This window comes from Cydia pomonella, chromosome 13 (genome assembly GCF_033807575.1).
Source record: "Cydia pomonella isolate Wapato2018A chromosome 13, ilCydPomo1, whole genome shotgun sequence".
NCBI lineage: Eukaryota > Metazoa > Arthropoda > Insecta > Lepidoptera > Tortricidae > Cydia > Cydia pomonella.
Window position 1 is genome coordinate 14,227,682 of NC_084715.1, and position 19,868 is coordinate 14,247,549.

A 19,868-nucleotide genomic window follows, 5' to 3' on the forward strand; every position below is an offset into this window, starting at 1 on the left:
TAGTGTAAAAATGAATGAAAGGTTTCAGATTTCCAGTATGTGTGATTATCTATCTGTACTGTAGGCAAGCGTGCTTGTGGGGAATGTAGAAATGCGCGCGTTTTCACGATTGTCAGTGTCAAGTCAAGATAATCCTATCGTTTTAATTTCTAGCTTTGGATTTGTAAATAAATATGCAATCAATACAAAATTAACTATCTTTAACCTACTTTTCAATCTATTATTGTACTATAGTCGCTGTGTTATCTCTTAAACCACAGGTAACAAAGTAAAATCAGTGGTACATAAATGAGTCGCGCCTTGTTTGTTTTTCTAACAATAATTTTGTTTGCAGTGAATTTGTGTAAACTTAATACCGGTCTTCCCTTAAGAAAAAAGCATCATTCAAAAATGAGTAACTCCGCAATAGATAATACTTGGACTAAAGATTTAAGAGAAATCCTCAATGGTAAGCTACAGTGTCCTTACAAACGTTAATATTATCACTGTTATTATTTAATAAAGTTGCTCTTTCTCTTTTATAATCAGACAAACGCAAAGCGACGAAAGGAAGAATAAAGTCACAGTCGGACAGCAGCAGAGAAAATTCAAACAGTAGGAAAAGGGCAAAACCCAATGAGAAAGCAGGCACTGAAACAAGAGCACGGCAAGTACTTTCATTTTCTTTAAATTTGAAAGCTGCTTATGTTATCTAATATACAAAATTTTTACATTTTGCTAAAATGTGTAAATTATTATTTCAGTAAACCAAAGAAGCCTGTTGAACTAGAGACTGACCCATTAATGTTGCAAAGAAGACAGAAACAAATTGACTATGGGAAAAACACAACTGGCTACCATAACTATTTGCAGCATGTACCTATGTAAGTTCTTTCTTCAGTTTTCTTCTAAAAAGTAAAGTTGTAGGTAAAGTTAATATTTGTTGCATGTTTTGTTTATTTATTGTGAAATCCATGTTCAAGAAACAAAGGATTTTGCATATTTTTGCCCAACCAATAAAGGAAATTGAATAAATTTTTATTCTTTTTCTAGAAATATCTAGAGAATTTGTATACATAAGAAAATATCTAATTTTATGTATCATTTCAGAGACAAGCGCACTAAGGATGACCCAAAGACCCCAGATAAATATTCAAAATACAGTCGCAGGTCATGGGACACATTGATCAAGATGTGGAGGTTAAAGTTACATGAGTATGACACTGATGGAGCCAAGTCAAACACCGGATCTAACTCTGGCTCTGTTGCTGGTTCCACTACTTATTCTGATGAGGATGAGGGTGATAATGTTGAGCAATAGATATTTTAGTTGTAATTAGGCATAGGAGTTCTTACAATACCGTACAATATCTTTAAGACATGCTGTTGATGTTAAGAGTGTATTCCCATTTGTCCCTGCTGAACACAGATGGGAATAGGTGTATTCATATGAACCACTCCCATCTGTCCCTGGCTCATGTATGGCAGTGATCATGTGGTGTGGTGACAAATATGAATACTCCAAAGTCAGGTGCATCCAGATCTGGCTCTTGCACTGCACATAGCATGTGGTACTGCTACATGCATAAGGGCAGTTTGTGAATTTTGCACTAGTAGCATTTCACCAGATCTGGTTGCACCTTCAAGATTAAAAATGCATCTAAATGTCTCAAAGCCATTATTGTCATATCTAAGGATCAGACACAGGTAGTAAGTTTAGGATTTAGCATAAAAATAGATGTGACAATTTACTTTTTGTGTTTAATTTATACATGAAATATGAATGCATTTATAGTTGTCAGCCGGGACCACACAGAGCGAGCATATGCACGAGGCAATTTCCTCACGCACAATACGGCTTGTGTAGACGTGCCTCGGCCGAGGCGGCGTGCGCGTTTTCCTCGCCCGAGCTCACCGCCTCGTCCGAGGCACGTTTACACTGGCCGGTTTGTGCGTGAGGAAATTGCCTCGCGCGTAAGTGCTCGCTTGCTCGCTCTGTGTGGACCCGCCTATCGAAGTTGCAATTTTTTTTTTATATAATTCCATATATTTTCTATTCTAGATAAAATATCTATTGAAAGATAAATAACCGTTCAGGTCAATTTACACAAAAATTTTACTTTTTCAAAATAACAATTTTTTACATTACCTTTTGACCTTGTATTTGAGGTTTTATTATAAGTTATTTAGCAGCATTGGTATTGTTTATTTCTTAACAACATAGGCTAAAGTGACATAAATTGCTACCTGTCGCTGATCACTGGTTATATCATATCATTGTTTGATCGCTTTTCTTTTCATCCTGTTACCCCCTGCTGGAGTGTAGGGCTTGAACCATTTTCCGCCGGGCATCTTCCAGGTCAGGACCTCTTTGGATAGGTGAGTCAGGCTTCTCTGGTTATTCTTCTGGTGCTTCTGGGTGCTTGTCTGGTTATTCTGCATAAATGTTTGTGATCCAGTTTGATTGCTATAGGTATTCATAACTTTGTTATGTTTAGTCATAACTATCTAGAGGTTATTATGCAAAGACAAACATAAAACACTGCCCTGTGACCTGTTTCTACACACAATATCGTACTGATTATATGTGACTTTCCACAGAGAAGGATCCTTATGCTTCATCTGGAAATTCTGCATAAGAATGTTTCTATGAGAATGTATGTTCGAGTTTCAGATGGAAACCTCCTTTATGTACATGAAGCATAAGGAAAAGCCACTTATTACTAGATAAACAAGACTTTATTGTTGGTATGTGCTGTTACCATAAATTAACTGTACACCTCTTACAAAAGCAAGCAAGAGTGAACGGAACATGACTTTACTATTACATTTTAACCTTTCATGTCGAACGTGGATCGTGGATGCAGTAATTATTAAATTCGACTTTTTTTTATTCAGCCACTAGTAAACTATTTGGAAGAACCTATTTAGTTAATAGGTTTTCCAAATATATTTTTAAAATAATGGGCTCTTATTGTCGTCTCCTTTATTATTTACGTTATCAATATTATTGACCAATTTTTTGTAACAATTAGGTGCATTTAGACAACTTCATATCTTGCGAATGTTGCACAGAAACATGATAACTCAATCCTTTAGATATGGGGGTAGGGCAAATTACTTGGTTATAGGCCCTAAGACCAAAATATAGTTTCTTCTAGCGTCCGACCGAAACCAGATTGTTGCCGAAAAATAAGGGTTCGGATTGCTCTTTTTTTGAAACCAAAACTGAGGTTGGACATTAGTTTTTCTACCATGTTTGACAGATTTTCACAAATATACCAATCATTATAAGTGCCTACAAATGGCTATAATGTTAGCCCTAGTAGTAAGCAATATGTATTTGATATGACTGATATGTATGTTTCATAAGATTTAGTTATTAAATAAAAAAAATGTAAATAATATTGATTAATAAAAATGCTTGTCATATTGTCAATGTATAGAAAATTGTGTTTTACTTTACTTGGTGGCACAACTTGTTTGCTTCTCATGCCTTGAAGCCCTCGCAGCATGGTTCGATTCTGGAATATTTTGCTTGCTAGTCTCAATTTAAGCATGAGGAGTAAACAACCATTTTGCTTCCTTCCATAATGATAAACTTTACCATGGATATGTGGTAACAAATTGGAAGAACCACTTGAATAATGACCATGTTGATATATATATATATATATATATATATATGTATATGCTAACTGTGCTACAAAATGATGATTTTTGTATTGTCATATTTGGGTATAATCATGCCCAGAATAATGCACATATTAAAATTGGTATATACTGATGTTAAACTATATTGTAATAAAACAAATTACGCACTTAATTTCATTTTAATAAAATACTGATAATGAAGATACTAATGTATGGGTAGTTCCACTTTATTAAGAATATCTCTGGCTTGCTTTACGGCCGCCTGGTTTTTGGTCTCCCTGGCCAGGGTGTGTAGCTTATCCATGTACTCCTCAATGTTATTTTCGGTTGCACCCGTTGGGCCACCTGAAAAAGAATTTGTAAAAATTGTAAGTTCAAAGAGTTAAATATTGTAAAACCACCCAACAATGGGGCATAGCACACTGTCCGATTCGCAATTCGTTTCGTCGTACGAGCGAGATTTCGCTATAATACGCGCATAGCATTGTCTCGCTCAAACTTCGGAGCGACGTGCGAATTGGATGCAGTGTGCCATGCCCCTTAGTAACATAACGAACATAACTACAAAGCGCTGCGAAGGTGCTCCCTTTTGCTTGTAATATACATAATACTTACTAATATCCCCTGTTCAGCCTACAGTGATAGAATGGTAATTACGGGACCCTACACCTACACTGAGCATGGCATGCTCTTGGCCGGTTTTTATTTTCTATAGCAGGTTCAAGTTGAACCACATATTCCATTGCATGCCTTAACAGGCGCGTATTTTAACCGATATGTTTATTTTCCAAAACATCGAATCTTGACAATCGCAGCGTTTAAGCTGAAGTAGATCGACATCTACCTTAGCTGTCAAATTCGGGGCACGAATTTCTTTGTTCTAGAATAAATAGGTCTCTGCGCAAAGCGGGCCGTCGCTGCGCTCACGTCCGCGTGCCTTTGTAGGATGATTGAACTATGTGACGTCACCTGGTATGGCGACGGCGTGCAGCGCGTGCACCAGGGCAGCGACGAGCGCGCGCCGGTGCGCGAGCAGCGCGGCGGTGCGCTCACGTCCGCGTGCCTTTGTAGGATGATTGAACTATGTGACGTCACCTGGTATGGCGACGGCGTGCAGTGCGTGCACCAGGGCAGCGACGAGCGCGCGCCGGTGCGCTCACGTCCGCGTGCCTTTGTAGGATGATTGAACTATGTGACGTCACCTGGTATGGCGACGGCGTGCAGTGCGTGCACCAGGGCAGCGACGAGCGCGCGCCGGTGCGCTCACGTCCGCGTGCCTTTGTAGGATGATTGAACTATGTGACGTCACCTGGTATGGCGACGGCGTGCAGCGCGTGCACCAGGGCAACGACGAGCGCGCGCCGGTGCGCTCACGTCCGCGTGCCTTTGTAGGATGATTGAACTATGTGACGTCACCTGGTATGGCGACGGCGTGCAGTGCGTGCACCCGGGCAGCGACGAGCGCGCGCCGGTGCGCTCACGTCCGCGTGCCTTTGTAGGATGATTGAACTATGTGACGTCACCTGGTATGGCGACGGCGTGCAGTGCGTGCACCAGGGCAGCGACGAGCGCGCGCCGGTGCGCTCACGTCCGCGTGCCTTTGTAGGATGATTGAACTATGTGACGTCACCTGGTATGGCGACGGCGTGCAGCGCGTGCACCAGGGCAGCGACGAGCGCGCGCCGGTGCGCGAGCAGCGCGGCGGTGCGCTCACGTCCGCGTGCCTTTGTAGGATGATTGAACTATGTGACGTCACCTGGTATGGCCACGGCGTCCAGCGCGTGCACCAGGGCAGCGACGAGCGCGCGCCGGTGCGCGAGCAGCGCGGCGGTGCGCTCACGTCCGCGTGCCTTTGTAGGATGATTGAACTATGTGACGTCACCTGGTATGGCCACGGCGTGCAGCGCGTGCACCAGGGCAGCGACGAGCGCGCGCCGGTGCGCGAGCAGCGCGGCGGTGCGCTCACGTCCGCGTGCCTTTGTAGGATGATTGAACTAAGTGACGTCACCTGGTATGGCGACGGCGTGCAGCGCGTGCACCAGGGCAGCGACGAGCGCGCGCCGGTGCGCGAGCAGCGCTGCGGTGCGCTCGGCGGCCGCGGCCGTCTCGGCGCGCAGCCGGGCTGTCGCTGCGCTCACCTCCTCCGCATGTCTTTGCAGGATAGCGTTCTAAACGTACACAAACATTGGTCACACCTTCGGTCGGCAGTAGCCTGCGATAATCGCCATAATCGTTTGTTCTTAGGCTTAGAACATTTAACAACCGGAGTCACCTTTAAGAGGTTACACCTCTGTCTAAAACCTCGCCCAATGGTCATACTTATTATATGGACTGACGTTTATCTGAAATACATATTTATGACGTGCCCCTCCCCCGCAGAAATCAGCAGACTGATTTGTACAGAAAATTACAGCAAGGCATCTCTAGTTGTTAAATGCTCTAAGTCCTTAAATATGTGTATTTTGACATTTGTGTTTGTCACAAATGGTTACAAAGGGATAACATTTATCAAAAGTTTGCTAAGAATCAAAGATAAGGAAGAGATAATTCTTTACGAAATAGGGTTCAATTTGGAGCTGAATGAGAAGTGACGTCCCCTGGGTCCCATACCCCTGAGAGTCGGTCAGGCCCCTCTCTCCGGCTTGCCTTCATTGGCCGGCTAGAGTGAACACTGAGCAGGGGCCGCAGGACTCTTACCTCTGGCTTGCCTTTACCGGCCGTCCAGAGTGGGGTGTCAGAGCTCGCAAGGTGGAAGTGAAATATGCATAAGACGCGAGTTGGTACAGTGACTGTAAAGCTTACAGCTTTCTACCCAGTGGGTAGAAAGCGGCGCACACCTCTCCACGCCCTGAGCCGCTCACATAATGTTGTCCCCTTGTCGCTCCGTGCGAGCGGCCGTTTTCGGGGATCCATATTGTCACAATATCACAGTGAGGCCCCACCCTGCCCACTTTTTTCATGTTTTTTAACATATGATTAGGGTAGGTGCAATAGCCTTCTTCGTAGTCCCGGTTACCTGTCCACTAGTATTTAAACCCAATAGCCCTGTCCTTATAGCTATAGCAATAGCTTTTGTCCTTTTTTAGGGTTCCGTAGTCAACTAGGAACCCTTATAGTTTCGCCATGTCCGTCTGTCTGTCTGTCTGTCCGAGGCTTTGCTCCGTGGGCGTTAGTGCTAGAAAGCTGAAATTTGGCATGGATATATAAATCAATAAAGCCGACAAAGTCGTACAATAAAATCAAAAAATTAAATTTTTTTTAGGGTACCTCCCCTACACGTAAAGTGGGGGTGAACATTTTTTTTGCTTCAACCCTACAGTGTGGGATATAGTAGGAAAGGTCTTTCAAAACGAATAGGGGTCTTCAACAAACATTTCTTGATAAAGTGAATATATTCGGAGATAATTGCTCCGAAAGAAAAAAAAGTGTGTGTGTCCCCCCTCTAACTTTTGAACCATAGGTCCAAAACATATGAAAAAAATCTTGGAAGTAGAGCTTAAGAAAGACATTAAATGAAAACTATAGCGGATATGATCAGTTTCGCTGTTTTTGAGTTATCGCAAAATGTTTCCCCTTCATAGTAAAAAGACGTACACCCACAGTTCATCCCTTGGTTAACAATCTACCATACTTTAAGCTCCAGTTTAGCTTATTGTGACGGAAGAGTAACTACGGAACCCTACTCTGAGCATGGCCCGACATGCTCTTGGCCGGTTTTTATTTACAATAGTCCTACACTAACCGGAGCTTGTCCTTGGGTGCACTACTATTAGTGTAGGAAATGAAGCAAGTTGTTGTATGGAGACCCATGCATTAATTTCTCAGTCGATGAAATTTTGCTTGGTTATTGCATAGTATGAGTCGTAACTAACATATAAATATCCAAAAAAAAAAACACTTCTAAGTTAGGTATTTATACGTAAAAATATAAATCTGTTTATATTTTTAACCGAGTAATTCCTCTGTACAAAATTATTTTACCAAATAAGTTATTTGTATCAGTATGTAATACTAGAAAAAAATCTAAAATTTTTGTCAAACATGTGATTTTTTTTAATGATAATTCCTTTTTTTGACGCTCATTTTCATCGGAAAATTGCTCTGTCATTTTTTTCTTCTTATATGATCTTAGAATATAATTTGGCTTAGTGGGTAAGAATATCCAAAAAAAATACATACCCAAATGTATGTATTTTACACATTTTAAAAACTGAGAGTGGAAAATTTCTCAGCCTGTATTCTTTTTAAATATATACTAAGTAGTCACGTATACACTTAAATTCAAAATATCCAAAAGAAATATCATCCAGAACACCGAAATTTTTGAAGCGAAGATGAATCCATCCCGCGGTTACGCAATAATGTACCGTCTTCCTTTAGCAGTTAAGTGCAGATTAGTGTCCTTGTGCTACTAGTACGACCCGACCGCGTGACCCGCAGTCCACACTTAAGAAGGGAGTTGTCGTTGCCACTGATGTGCGAGTCTTTACACTACATTTAGTGATTTTTGCGTTTTCTTTGTACCGAATAATATATACTTACGCAGTTTTATATAACATTGATTAGAATAATATCAAGGGGTTTAAAGGTCCCTTTTTTCAGTTTTTCTTAAATAACTCGTAAACGGTGGCCCATAGCATAAAATGTTCTTTTTTACAAAAAAGATTCAGTAAACTTTTTGAAAGTATCAATATTTAAAAAGATATTAAAGGGGGAAAGTCAATTAAAATGAATTCTAAGGTTCCTTTTCTTTCGTTTTTCGTAAATAATTTGTAAAGTATGATCCATAGCAAAAAATCTCTCATACATAAATATTAACCATAATTTTTACTACAAGAAAGATATATGAAACTTTTCCCTAGTATCATCATTTAAAAAGATACTAAAGCGGGAATATTAATACTAATCAATTTTAAAGTCACTTCTTAGTTTTTCGTAAATAACTCTTAAACGGCAGCTCATAACAAAACAGGTTCTTATACATAAATAATTAACATAATATTTCCTACAAAAAACATACGGAACACTTTTCTCCAGGATCAATATTTAAAACAATATTAAAGGGGGAAAGTAAATCACAAACAATTTACAAGTCCCTAATTTTTTTGTTTTTCGTAAATAACTCGTAAGCAGTGGCCCAATGAAAAAAGTTCTTTATACATTAATAATAGAAATGTAATTTTGACAACAAAATTTCCGTAATTTTTTTCGCTAGGATCAATATTTAATGAGATATTAAAATTCATTATAATCAGTTTCCAGGTCCTTTTTAGGGTTCCGTACCCAAAGGGTAAAACGGGACCCTATTAATAAGACTCCGCTGTCCGTCCGTCCGTCTGTCACCAGGCTGTATCTCATGAACCGTGATATATAGTTGAAATTTTCACAGATGATGTATTTCTGTTGCCGCTATAACAACAAATACTAACAAGTACGGAACCCTCGGTGGGCGAGACCGACTAGCACTTGTTGGGTTTTTTTTAGTCAGAGGGGCAAAGTTACTTACAATGAATCCTCAGGTCTCTTTTTTAGTTTTTTGTAAATAATTTGTAAAGTATTATGACCTATAGCAAAATATACATATATAAACAATTATAATAAAATTTTCTACAAAAGACATGCGGAACATTTTTCCCTAAGATCAATATTTATTAAGGTTTAAAAGCGAGAAACACAAATAATGTGCAGAATTGATTAAAATTAACTTTCGCGGTTTAATATCTCAATAATATTGATCCTAAAGAAAAAGAATAGAAATCTTTTTTCTAGAAAATTTTATGTTAAGTATTTATGTTTGAACGTGTTTTGCTACGGGCTACCGTTTACGATTTACTTACGAAAACTAAAAAGGGTTTTTAAAATTGATTATTATTAACATTCCCGCTTTAGTATCTTTTTAAATATTCATCCTAGCGAAAAGTGTGCTACATATTTCTTATAGAAAATTTTACGTTACTTATTTATGTATGAGACATTTTTTTGCTATGGGTCATACTTTAGAAATTATTTACGAAAACTAAAGAAAAGGAACCTTAGAATTGGTTTTATTAACTTTCCCTCTTTAATATCTTTTTAAATATTGATCCTTTCACAAAGGGTACTGAATCTTTTTTGTAGAAAGTTTTGTGTAGATCATTTACATTTTACAGCGTTTTTTTGCTAATTGCCACCGTTTACGAAAATATAGAAAAATGGACCATAAAATTGATTTTAATTAACTTTCCCGCTTTAATATATTTTTAAATATTGATCCTAGTGGAAAAGTGGACTGAATTTTTCTTGTACGAAATTTTATTTACATGATTTGCGTGAAAGAACATTTTTTGATATGGGCCACCGTTTACGAGTTATTTAAGATAAACTAAAAAAGGGCCATTTAAAGCTAGCAGCCGCGTCGATGCAATTGTCTCACGTGCGCTCCGAGCGATATCATTGTCGCTGGTTACGTTTAGAATTATAGTTTGGCATGCTATGACAGAAATATTTATATTTATATGTATTTCTGTTGCCGCTATAACAAGAAATACTAAAAAGTACGGAACCCTCGGTGTGCGAGTCCGACTCGCACTTGTTCGGTTTTTTAGTCAAAGAGGAGCAAAGTTACTTACAATGAATCCTCAGGTCTCTTTTTTTAGTTTTTCGTAAATAATTTGTAAAGTATGACCTATAGCAAAAAATATATATGTGTATATAAACAATTATAATAAAATTTTCTACAAGACATGCGGAACACTTTTCCCTAAGATCAATATTTATTAAGCTTTTAAAGCGAGAAACACAAATAATGTGCAGAATTGATTAAAATTAACTTTCGCCGTTTAATATCTCAATAATTTTGATCCTAAAGAAAAAGTGTAAGAAATCTTTTTTCCAGAAATTTTTATCTTAAGTATTTATGTTTAACATTCTTATTGCACTGGAGCACCGTTTAAGAGTTATTTACGAACAACTAAAAAAAGTACCTATGAATTGATTAACCCCTATAAATATTGATCCTAGAGAAAAGTGATCGAATTATTTTTTGTAGGAAATATTATGTGCATTCTTTATGTATAAGAACGTGTTTTTCTACGGGCTACAGTTTACGAGTTACTTATGAAAACTAAAAAGGGTTTTTAAAATTGATTATTATTAACATTCCCGCTTTAGTATCTTTTTAAATATTCATCCTAGCGAAAAGTGTCTAGATACAGCGATTGATAATAAACATAGATGTCGAACTAGCTCTGCAAAATGACCCCACACACATTGTGCCGAAGCGGGCGGGGCGTCAATTTTGTGCCGCGGAGCTATTTAGTTCGCAAATGTCGGCCCGTTGTGACAGTCATAGTAAGAAGTATTCAAATTATATCTTTAACGAAAGAATTATGCCTTATTGTGCGGATAAATGATGTGCTAGTCGTTCCAACAAACACTGGAAAAAATATGGGATTACTTTTCACGTATAGTTTAGCTAGGATCATATTAATTTGATTTCTCTTGATCACAACAGGCTTTATATGGGGATGATGTTATGCATTTTAAACAACCATTGATATTAAGAAACTTTCATTTTTAATTTGTTCAGGTTGTTATTTTAATAATTTAAATTTGTGATAGTAAATACGAGTCGCCGTTGTAGGTGGAGGTTTTTTATGTGTACTTACTAAGCCCCGGTATCTGGCTGCTATTTACAACTTTTCGTTAAGTTGGCGGACGGCTGGACCGATTTGGCTAATTTTGGTATTGGAATATTTCTAGGTCCAGGGAAGGTTTGAACGGTGAAAAATTATGGAAAGAATGCGAGGAAAATAGTAAAAACAATAATGCTATTTTTCTCAAACTTTTAATGAAATGTTGACATGACTTACTTCAAATTAGGCCCGGAAATACTACATATCAGGTGCGATGAGTGAAGATGATATGTAAAGGAATTTCATATTGCCTTACACACCTAGGCCTGTAAGGCAACCTTCTTTTGTTTTTGAACGTCAAATTATGGCACGTCTTGGCATTCAACCAAACTTCAACCAAAAATAAAACCTATAAGCAAAATTCTGCCATTATGTTTTTTTTTTTCTTTTTTGTGTTTTTTTTCTTTTTTGTGTTTGTTAAACATTATTTTGAGGTTTCAATGGGGAACAGAAATTTCATTATTTTTGCGCTACGACGTACGGTTTAGGAGATACAGCCCCATAAAGTTTTTTTTTTCAGTCATGCAGAAATCTTTATAGGGCTGTATCTCCTAAGCCGTGCGTCGTAGCGTAAAAATAATCAAATTTTCGTTCCCCTTTTAATAACCCGAAAGTAATAATAACAATCATCATCATCGATCATCATCATCATCCTATTTTTTTAATTATTTCATTGCAAGTTTGAGAAAAGCACTATACAAATCTCGGCGAGAAACGGGGGGGTTGCGGGCCGCGTATCCCTATCAGACCTCGCTACGCTCGGCCGTCTATATCTACTTGGCCTGCAACCCTTCGTTTCCCGTTCTCTATAGTAATGTACTATTCCCATACAAACTTCCTAAGACGACGTGTTCAATACGAATTTCTGCATGTTTGCTCTGATCAAGATGAAAATCGATATCTGAGGATCCTGGAGGACCTTTATAATGAATATGAGGTCAAAATTAAACAAACGCCCGCCAACTTGGATTTCGCGGCATTTTTTATTTTTAATTTTGATCTCAAATTTGTAAATAAAAGGCCTCTCGGATCCTCAGATATCGGTTTTCATCTTGATCAGAGTAAAATCCAAAATTCCAAATGCCAGCTGTATTTTTCCAATTTTGACCTACCAAATTTACATTCATTTACATCTGACATTTCTGTGCCACCTAACTAAACGTCGCAGGTGCCCTATAAGATGAACGACACAATGTAATAATTGGTTCGAAGGCTTAATTGCCTTTAAACACGTGCAATAAACGAACAAATATTAAGCCTTTAAAATAAAATAATAAATTATCATACAAAAATATTGCATTTAAAACTAGTCTATATTGCATGAAACTGTCTACCTAGAGCTGCGCTACAGCCAATCACAGCGCCTCATTTTATAATAGACCAATCGTAGTTCGGGTGTTTTAAATTGGCCAATCATGGTCAAATGAAGTTTCGTCGAAGAAAACGAGACCTGAACTTTGACGAGTTGCAATTGGTCCGTTATTAGTATTGCGTGTTTTAATAGTGGGGCCACTTTTACGCTGATATTTTGTTTGACGTTAGTCTTCTATGTTTTTTTCGTTCGCTGGCTAGATATTTTTTATAGAAAATTTTATGTTACTTATTTATGTATAAGACATTTTTTTTTGCTATGGGTCATACTTTACAAATTATTTACGAAAACTAAAGAAAATGAACCTTAGAATTGGTTTTATTAACTTTCCCTTTTTAATATCTTTTTAAATATTGATCCTCTCACAAAGTGTACTGAATCTTTTTTGTAGAAGTTTTGTGTAGATTATTTACATTTTACAGCGTTTTTTGCTAATTGCCACCGTTTACGAAAATATAGAAAAATGAACCAGAAAATTGATTTTAATTAATTTTCCCGCTTTAATATCGTTTTAAATATTGATCCTAGTAAAAAGTGTACTGAATTTTTCTTGTAGGAAATGTTATATAGATGATTTGCGTGATAGATCATTTTTTGATATGGGCCACCGTTCACGAGTTATTTAAGATAAACTAAAAAAGGGACATTTAAACCCTCCCTCCCCCGTACACAATAGCGCCACCCCCATCTATCAGTACTTTCAGTATGTTATGTAAGGTACCTTTATCTACAACTATGCCAAAATTCGCTTATACACGAATTATTTCCCCGTTTTTTCCTTCGTTTGGTGGCCTAATACGTACGACTCGAATTGAATAAATTGAATTTAAGAATATAAATATTTAAATTAGACACATCGCATAACCTACCTATACTTCATTTGTAGGTACGGTAGAGACTATACTTACGGTAGGTTAGGTACTACACAGACAGGCAGGCATACGGCAGGTCAAAAAAGAAACGAGTCGAAATATTTTTTAAAACAGTAACCTGCACCTAGGCGATACGCGAATGAATAGAGAAGTAGCAAACTGCCACCGCCGGGCAGGCGCGGCGCGCGCGCTGGTGGCGGCCGGTACCGCTCCCGCACCCCGCTTGTACACCCCGCTCCCTACACACTGCTCCCGATATGTTAAGTTTTTAATACGCTCGTTATTTTTTTGGATGTTTTTATAGTTGGATGGAAATAAAACTGTGATCTTAATTCAATAAATAAAATGGATAGAGAAATTTTTCACAGCGAGTAAAAAGGCAATTTCTGAAAATAGTATAGTTACATGGATTTTTTTTTAGATTTTCATTTTGTAGCTATAAATCGGCAATAAAATGGCATTCCAGTGAAAAAATTAGATGGAGTAGTTTTCCGGTCCAAGACACGTCCAAAAATTATATTTTATTAATATTGGTATTTCTGCTGGGATATTTTTTTGGATATTTCATATATTGTTGTAATACGTTACATGAATATGTCTGGTGAAGAAAGTTTGAACGGAGCATTTTTCCGTAAAAAGATATTAACGATTTCATACTTTAGGTATTTACTTAAATCCTATTATTATTATTCTTTGGAAATTAAGACAATACTTTTTATTTATTGATACTTTATCATACTGTAAAGTTTTTTCTGGCAGAGGAGTTACTGCGGGGTCCACTACCTTTATTTCCTACACTATATAGTGTAAACTGGGATAATCGTTGGTTGGTTTCACATTATGACATTACATTTAGAGTAAATTGTCTTATTACAAGGGGCCTCTACGTGTTGGCTTCGGCCACACGCACGCCTTCCAAATGCCCGGGACCCTATGGTCCCGAGAATTTGTAAGAGACACAAATAATAATAAATATTATAGGACATTATTACAAAAATTAAACATAAACATAATTTATTTCAAAACAAGTATTCCATGGTTAGTTTCATATAAAACACAGCCTTAAAACTAATTATTGTTTACATGTGCCTGAACTAGGATTTCCTGTGTTTGACTAAGTCCCACGGTAAGCTCATTAAGGCTTGTATTGAGGGTACTTAGAAAACGATATATATAATATATAACTATTTATAAATACTTAAATACATAGGAAACACCCATAACTCAGGAACAAATATACTCAAAGCTCAATTTTATTTCACATATAGATCTTATTACTGCAAAAGCTTATAAGCAGTTGGGTTTGATACTTCGGCTCTCTAAACCCTTTAAAGACCCTAATACTCTAAAGATATTATATTCCTCTTACGTCCGTAGTGTTTTAGAATTCGGTTGCATCGTTTGGACTCCCCAATATACAGTTCATAAAACGCGAATTGAAAGAATTCAAAATAAATTATTAAAGTCACTTAACTTCCGCCATGGTTTGAATCTGTCTGAAAGTACCAGCATACGGCACGGTCTCACGCCATTAGTCGGACGCCGCGTATATATAGACCAAATGTTCTTATATAAGCTTTTAAATAACTATATTGACTCTCCTGATCTTCTTGAAAAAAATATTTTTAAATTGCCTCGTCGTATTCCCACTCGCCACCCCCAAACATTCCATATTAGCTTTTGTGGCTCTAATTTTGCCAAGCATATTTTTTTTAGACGAGCATGTCATGATTACAATGATAAATTTTCAAATTTAGATATTTTTTCATTATCATTTTGTAAATACAGTAGCATTCTGCGAAGTTCAATCTTTTCTTTATAAATATTGTATGTTTTCTTTTAAGTACCTATAGTAACTATTTATTATTTGCACGCATAACAACTATAGCGGTACATATATTTTAAATTACTTTGTTTACCATTTTAAATTCTGTACTATGTCATGCATTTATTAATTACCTACCGATGTTTTGAAGTCCCTGTACGCGTGACAGACAAGAAGATACCTAACACCTTCCCTGTTTCGATCTGTAATTTACTATATATTATTTTATTTTCAATGGAACTAAAGGTCTGGTTGTTATCACTTAAGCTTATATATATATTAATATGTGACTGTTTGTTTCCTAAATAAAATAAAATAAAAAAACCGTGCTCATCACACGAATAAATGCCCTTACCAGGATTTGAACCCGGGACCATCTGCTTCATAGGCAGGGTCACTACCCACTAGGCCAGACCGGTCGGTATTTATTTATTTAATCTTTATTGCACAAAAGAAAAAAAATCTTACAGTACAAAAGGCGGACTTAATGCCACGAGACATTCTCTACCAGTCAACCTTAAGGCTAAGCACAAACAGAGAGATTGTGAGTGGTGCTACAATTACAACAGCAAAAGCAACTCAAACAAAACTAACTAACGAGAGGATAACAATGCATAAGTATCTATACAGCTATAGGTAAGTATAGTAAAAAGACGGAAATAGAACACAGACAACTTAAAATAGTACAATACGATACAAGTGCGGAAAGTAGAAACAAAAACGAACCAAAGGGAGTTTTTTAAATAGACACGAGTTGTAATTACCTATTCGCACGTGTATGAGACGTTTTACAGTACATATAGCCCTTTGAATTTTCGACATAGGCACGTAAAGTGCTAATTACCTTACTAGTGCGGTAAAGTAACACCTAATGTACTGCTACTGTATTAGTACAGCATGATACAAAAGCGAAAAATAGGAAATCCGCAACAAGTGAGGATAAATTACAACACAACCAAAGGGATTGTTTTAAATCGACACGAGTTTCGAATTGCCTATTCACACATGTACCTCATTTTACGTAGGTACATAATGGCCCTTTAAATTTTCGACATGGTTACGTAATGTGCTAATTATCGGACTAGTGTGGTAAAGCAGCACCATAATTAATATAATTATGTACTGTAAAATAATATTATGCCTAAGCCATTGATAATTATGAAGTAAAATTACTTTAAAAGTTTAAAATCCAAATTACATTATATGTACTTTTTATTATATAAATCACATTCCAATTTTTATAAGGAGTGAGAATTTTTAATTTGAATCATTAAATTAATTTACAAACTACTACTATTGACTGAGTTTTAATCGCAATAAACGTATAATATATAAAATCTGTCATTCTAAATACGCCTTAGAATTGTGATCAGGGCCGGCAAAACGTCCCGCTTTGTCGGTAGACATAAGGACGAAATTTGCTTGTATCTTTAAATGAATAACCTGTGAAGTCGTTCTCATGGCAACTATGGCAAGCAACAAAGTGGGACGAATTGCCAGCCGCGGTCAGAATTAGTCGAAAATAAATATGCCCGAAATTCCCGTCCAGGAGTCAAGGCGACACGATGCACATTCTCTTGTTCCTGCGGACCATTAATGTCAAAAAAGGATACCTAATACTTAGGTTAGGGTGGTATGTATTGCAACCTTATGACTCTTGTGAGGTACAGAACATTATGATCCCAAGAATATGGAATTTCATGGATTCAGGCATTAGTAATGATTTAATGAACTTTAAAAGGCTGCCACAATCGATCACTGCTTGCTTGTGGCACTCAAAGGCCGATTAAAACTACAATAATAAATAATAATAAGCTGTCCGAGATTGCGAACTTCGAGTGTTTGTGGTAGTTGATGAAAAAGTTTTCGTTTTCATGTGAAGGTTTACCTGCTGCTCATAATCAGAGTTAGCCTTCCTTAGCTGCCTCAGCTCTGACTCCCTCAGTTTGTTGTGCTGCAGGAACTGGTCAGTGAATATGGGAATGTCTGTGTCCCCACCACCAAAGTCTTCACCCTATGAATAAATAAGTAACAAATTAGGACAAGTCAGAGGATATGTGAAAGACAGTGCTGAGGTGATGAAAGATAGATGAGAATGGACCTGACCCCACATAACGTGGGATAAGAGCAGGAAGAAGAGGAGGAGAAATTAAGACAAGTCAAAGACTGAAATCATCAATGATGATTAGAACTGTAATAGCTTGATGTAGTTAAAGAGGTAGTGAGAATAGATTTAAAAAAGTTTTGAAAAACTGTTATTTCTTACCAAGTAAGTAATGCCAATTTAAGATTCAGAAACTATGTGATGAGTAGAACTAGGATAAAGTATAAAACCATAATTTTACAGTTATTACATACTTCAATAGAAATCTTTCTATAAAGATTATAGTCATATGGTAGGGACAAATCTTGCAGAGTGCTTGTATGTGTTTAGAGATGATAGTGTTAATTACTTACAGATGCTGGAGTAATGCAGGGTCTGGGCCTAGGTGGTGTTTGTTGCCGTGGCACTGCAGCTACACTGGGTCCATTAGCTGTAACAGTGTTTGGTTCTGTGCTAGTTTGAGGGGCTGCTGCAAAAAATAAGGCAAAGAAAGTCAGTGATGCTTGTATAATTAACACATTCACTGCCAGGAACCCACCTGGTGGGCGCTCGTGAACTTTGTTCAAATGCCGGACAACCCGCTGGGCGGGTTGTTTTTTTTGTACGCTGCTATAAACCACCGGTTTCTGGGGTAGTGCGCCGTTTTTTGTCTGGCAGTGAATGTGTTAAAACAAATTAATTTGTCATCATAATTATTATTATTTAGGGTCGGCCATGCGCATGTATCTCCTCTGGAGTTGCTACGGTGACTACTTACAAGTGGGCGGGTATGCTTGTTTGCCACCAATGTAATATAAATTTTTTTTATATATTTCATACTGATAGATAGCAGACAAGTCGTCCATTAGTCAATGTGTGTAGATTAAGACTTCGCCTGACTCTAACTTTTGAGAACCTTTCTAGGTAACAGTTTTAAATTATTTACATAGTATTTCTTGACTATCATTTTCATCTCGGAACCAAGTTTAAGGTAATAAAGGTACTCACTAATTTATGTGTTTAATGTAAATCCTTTTATGCTTACCAGTACTGGCACCCTCACTGGCTTGGTTGTGATTGTGCTTCATCTTCTTAGCTGCACCACCAGAATGTTTTTGCTCCATTTGTTGTCTTCTAAATTCCTTATAAGCATCAGTTTTCTTATATTCATCCCACTCTTTATTGTACCTTTGTAAAAATAGCAAATCATAATGTTAAAACCAAGCAAGAAAATAAAGATGTAGCAGAAACTGCTATTGTACATAAATTAATATGTGTAGCCCTAAGCCACATAATATAATTTCATTTTGCTTACTCTAATAAATTTGTGTAGAAAAAAGGAATATACATATAACTGACCACAATTTAAATATGATCACAAGATGACCAGAGGATAATACATAATCTGGAGTGCCCAAATGAATTAGTTACTTACTTTTCTTTGTCCTGATCAGCCGCATCCAAATATTGTTGTTTTTCTTCCACTGGCAACTTGCTCCACTCGCTGGCGAGCTGGCGCGTCAACTCCGCAAACCCAAGCTCGGGGTGCTCGGCGCGTAGTTGGTCGCGTCGCTCATTCAAATACCGCACATATCCTAGATAACAAGTAAATATAATAATACAACTAATGCCCTAAATGATCCACTATAGACTAGTCGAGTGATCTGAGATAAGTGGGGCTTGAAGTCGATTTATATAATTTTCCAATTTATTAGTCTTATAACAAACAAATAGTCTTTGCAAACTATTTTACCCGTTAGTGGCTGGCGTGGCGCAGTGACGTCCCGGGGGACTTTAGGCTTCCGTTTTTTGGGCTTCTTCGGTGATGGTTTTTGAGGATCCTTTGAAGTATCAGAAGCTACGATACCATTAGTTGAGGGTGGCACATTACTTTCCAGCTCTGTACTCGAGGACATAATTTCCTCATTTGCATTTTCTGCAGAAGGTTGTTGACGAGTTTTCGATGAACCATCCATTCTTATATTTTTTAGAACAATATTTATTCCTATAAAAGTGTAATATAGCGCTAATAATGCCAAAAACGATAAACAATCGCCTACAAACACAACATCTACCCATTGACTAATGAGTTTTTTTTTTATCGATCACATTCGTATTATTCGAGGCACTAGTAAAGACGACAAAAAAGTTAACGTCCAAAAACCGCAATTACATTGGTTGTTGCAATCAGGGGTGCGCATATTCGCTCTAAATTGGTTGCACACGGTAAGTAATAGGCAAGTAGCTTGCGCGTGTTGGCACTTGCGCAGAATCGCAGATTAAAGTGACTATTACATCCACACTTATTCGATTTAACGGCCAACACTCAACGTCGAAAATCCAACAACACGCGATGAAAAAGCGATACCGCCATCGTCTGAACACATACATAGTTAATTGGTTATCCATT

General features: G+C 37.5%; 2 protein-coding genes across 3 annotated transcripts; one reads left to right on the top strand and one right to left on the bottom strand.

Moving 5' to 3' along the window:
* Window positions 1-8: 8 nt before the first annotated feature.
* LOC133524307 (histone RNA hairpin-binding protein) lies at window positions 9-3,429 on the top strand. The gene is made up of 5 exons (XM_061860243.1): window positions 9-260; window positions 335-448; window positions 529-646; window positions 744-863; window positions 1,090-3,429. Exons 2-5 carry the CDS (start codon window positions 391-393, stop codon window positions 1,298-1,300), a joined length of 507 nt encoding a protein of 168 aa, XP_061716227.1. The 5' UTR covers window positions 9-260; window positions 335-390; the 3' UTR covers window positions 1,301-3,429.
* A 364-nt stretch (window positions 3,430-3,793) lies between these two features.
* LOC133524301 (high mobility group protein 20A) lies at window positions 3,794-19,552 on the bottom strand. 2 transcript variants are annotated; one of them, XM_061860234.1, is made up of 7 exons: window positions 19,212-19,552; window positions 18,894-19,053; window positions 18,504-18,646; window positions 17,833-17,945; window positions 17,264-17,389; window positions 5,642-5,801; window positions 3,794-3,978 (listed from the first exon to the last, which is right to left on the bottom strand). In XM_061860234.1, exons 1-7 carry the CDS (start codon window positions 19,432-19,434, stop codon window positions 3,839-3,841), a joined length of 1,065 nt encoding a protein of 354 aa, XP_061716218.1. In that variant the 5' UTR covers window positions 19,435-19,552; the 3' UTR covers window positions 3,794-3,838. The 2 variants fall into 2 exon arrangements, with proteins under 2 accessions (XP_061716218.1, XP_061716217.1); XM_061860233.1 differs by having other exon boundaries at window positions 17,833-17,948; window positions 19,212-19,545.
* Between the last annotated feature and the right edge of the window lie 316 nt (window positions 19,553-19,868).

Bases quoted from the DNA above. Each gene is read 5' to 3' on its own strand.
- LOC133524301 (XM_061860233.1), bottom strand. From the start codon at position 19,434: ATGGATGGTTCATCGAAAACTCGTCAACAACCTTCTGCAGAAAATGCA. The intron at 19,054-19,211 runs GTAAAATAGTTT...CTTGTTATCTAG, and splicing joins GCCACGCCAGCCACTAACGG to GATATGTGCGGTATTTGAAT. The intron at 17,949-18,503 runs GTAAGCATAAAA...TATTTTTTGCAG, and splicing joins CAGTGAGGGTGCCAGTACTG to CAGCCCCTCAAACTAGCACA.
- LOC133524307 (XM_061860243.1), top strand. From the start codon at position 391: ATGAGTAACTCCGCAATAGATAATACTTGGACTAAAGATTTAAGAGAA. The intron at 647-743 runs GCAAGTACTTTC...TTATTATTTCAG, and splicing joins GGCACTGAAACAAGAGCACG to TAAACCAAAGAAGCCTGTTG. The intron at 864-1,089 runs GTAAGTTCTTTC...GTATCATTTCAG, and splicing joins TATTTGCAGCATGTACCTAT to AGACAAGCGCACTAAGGATG.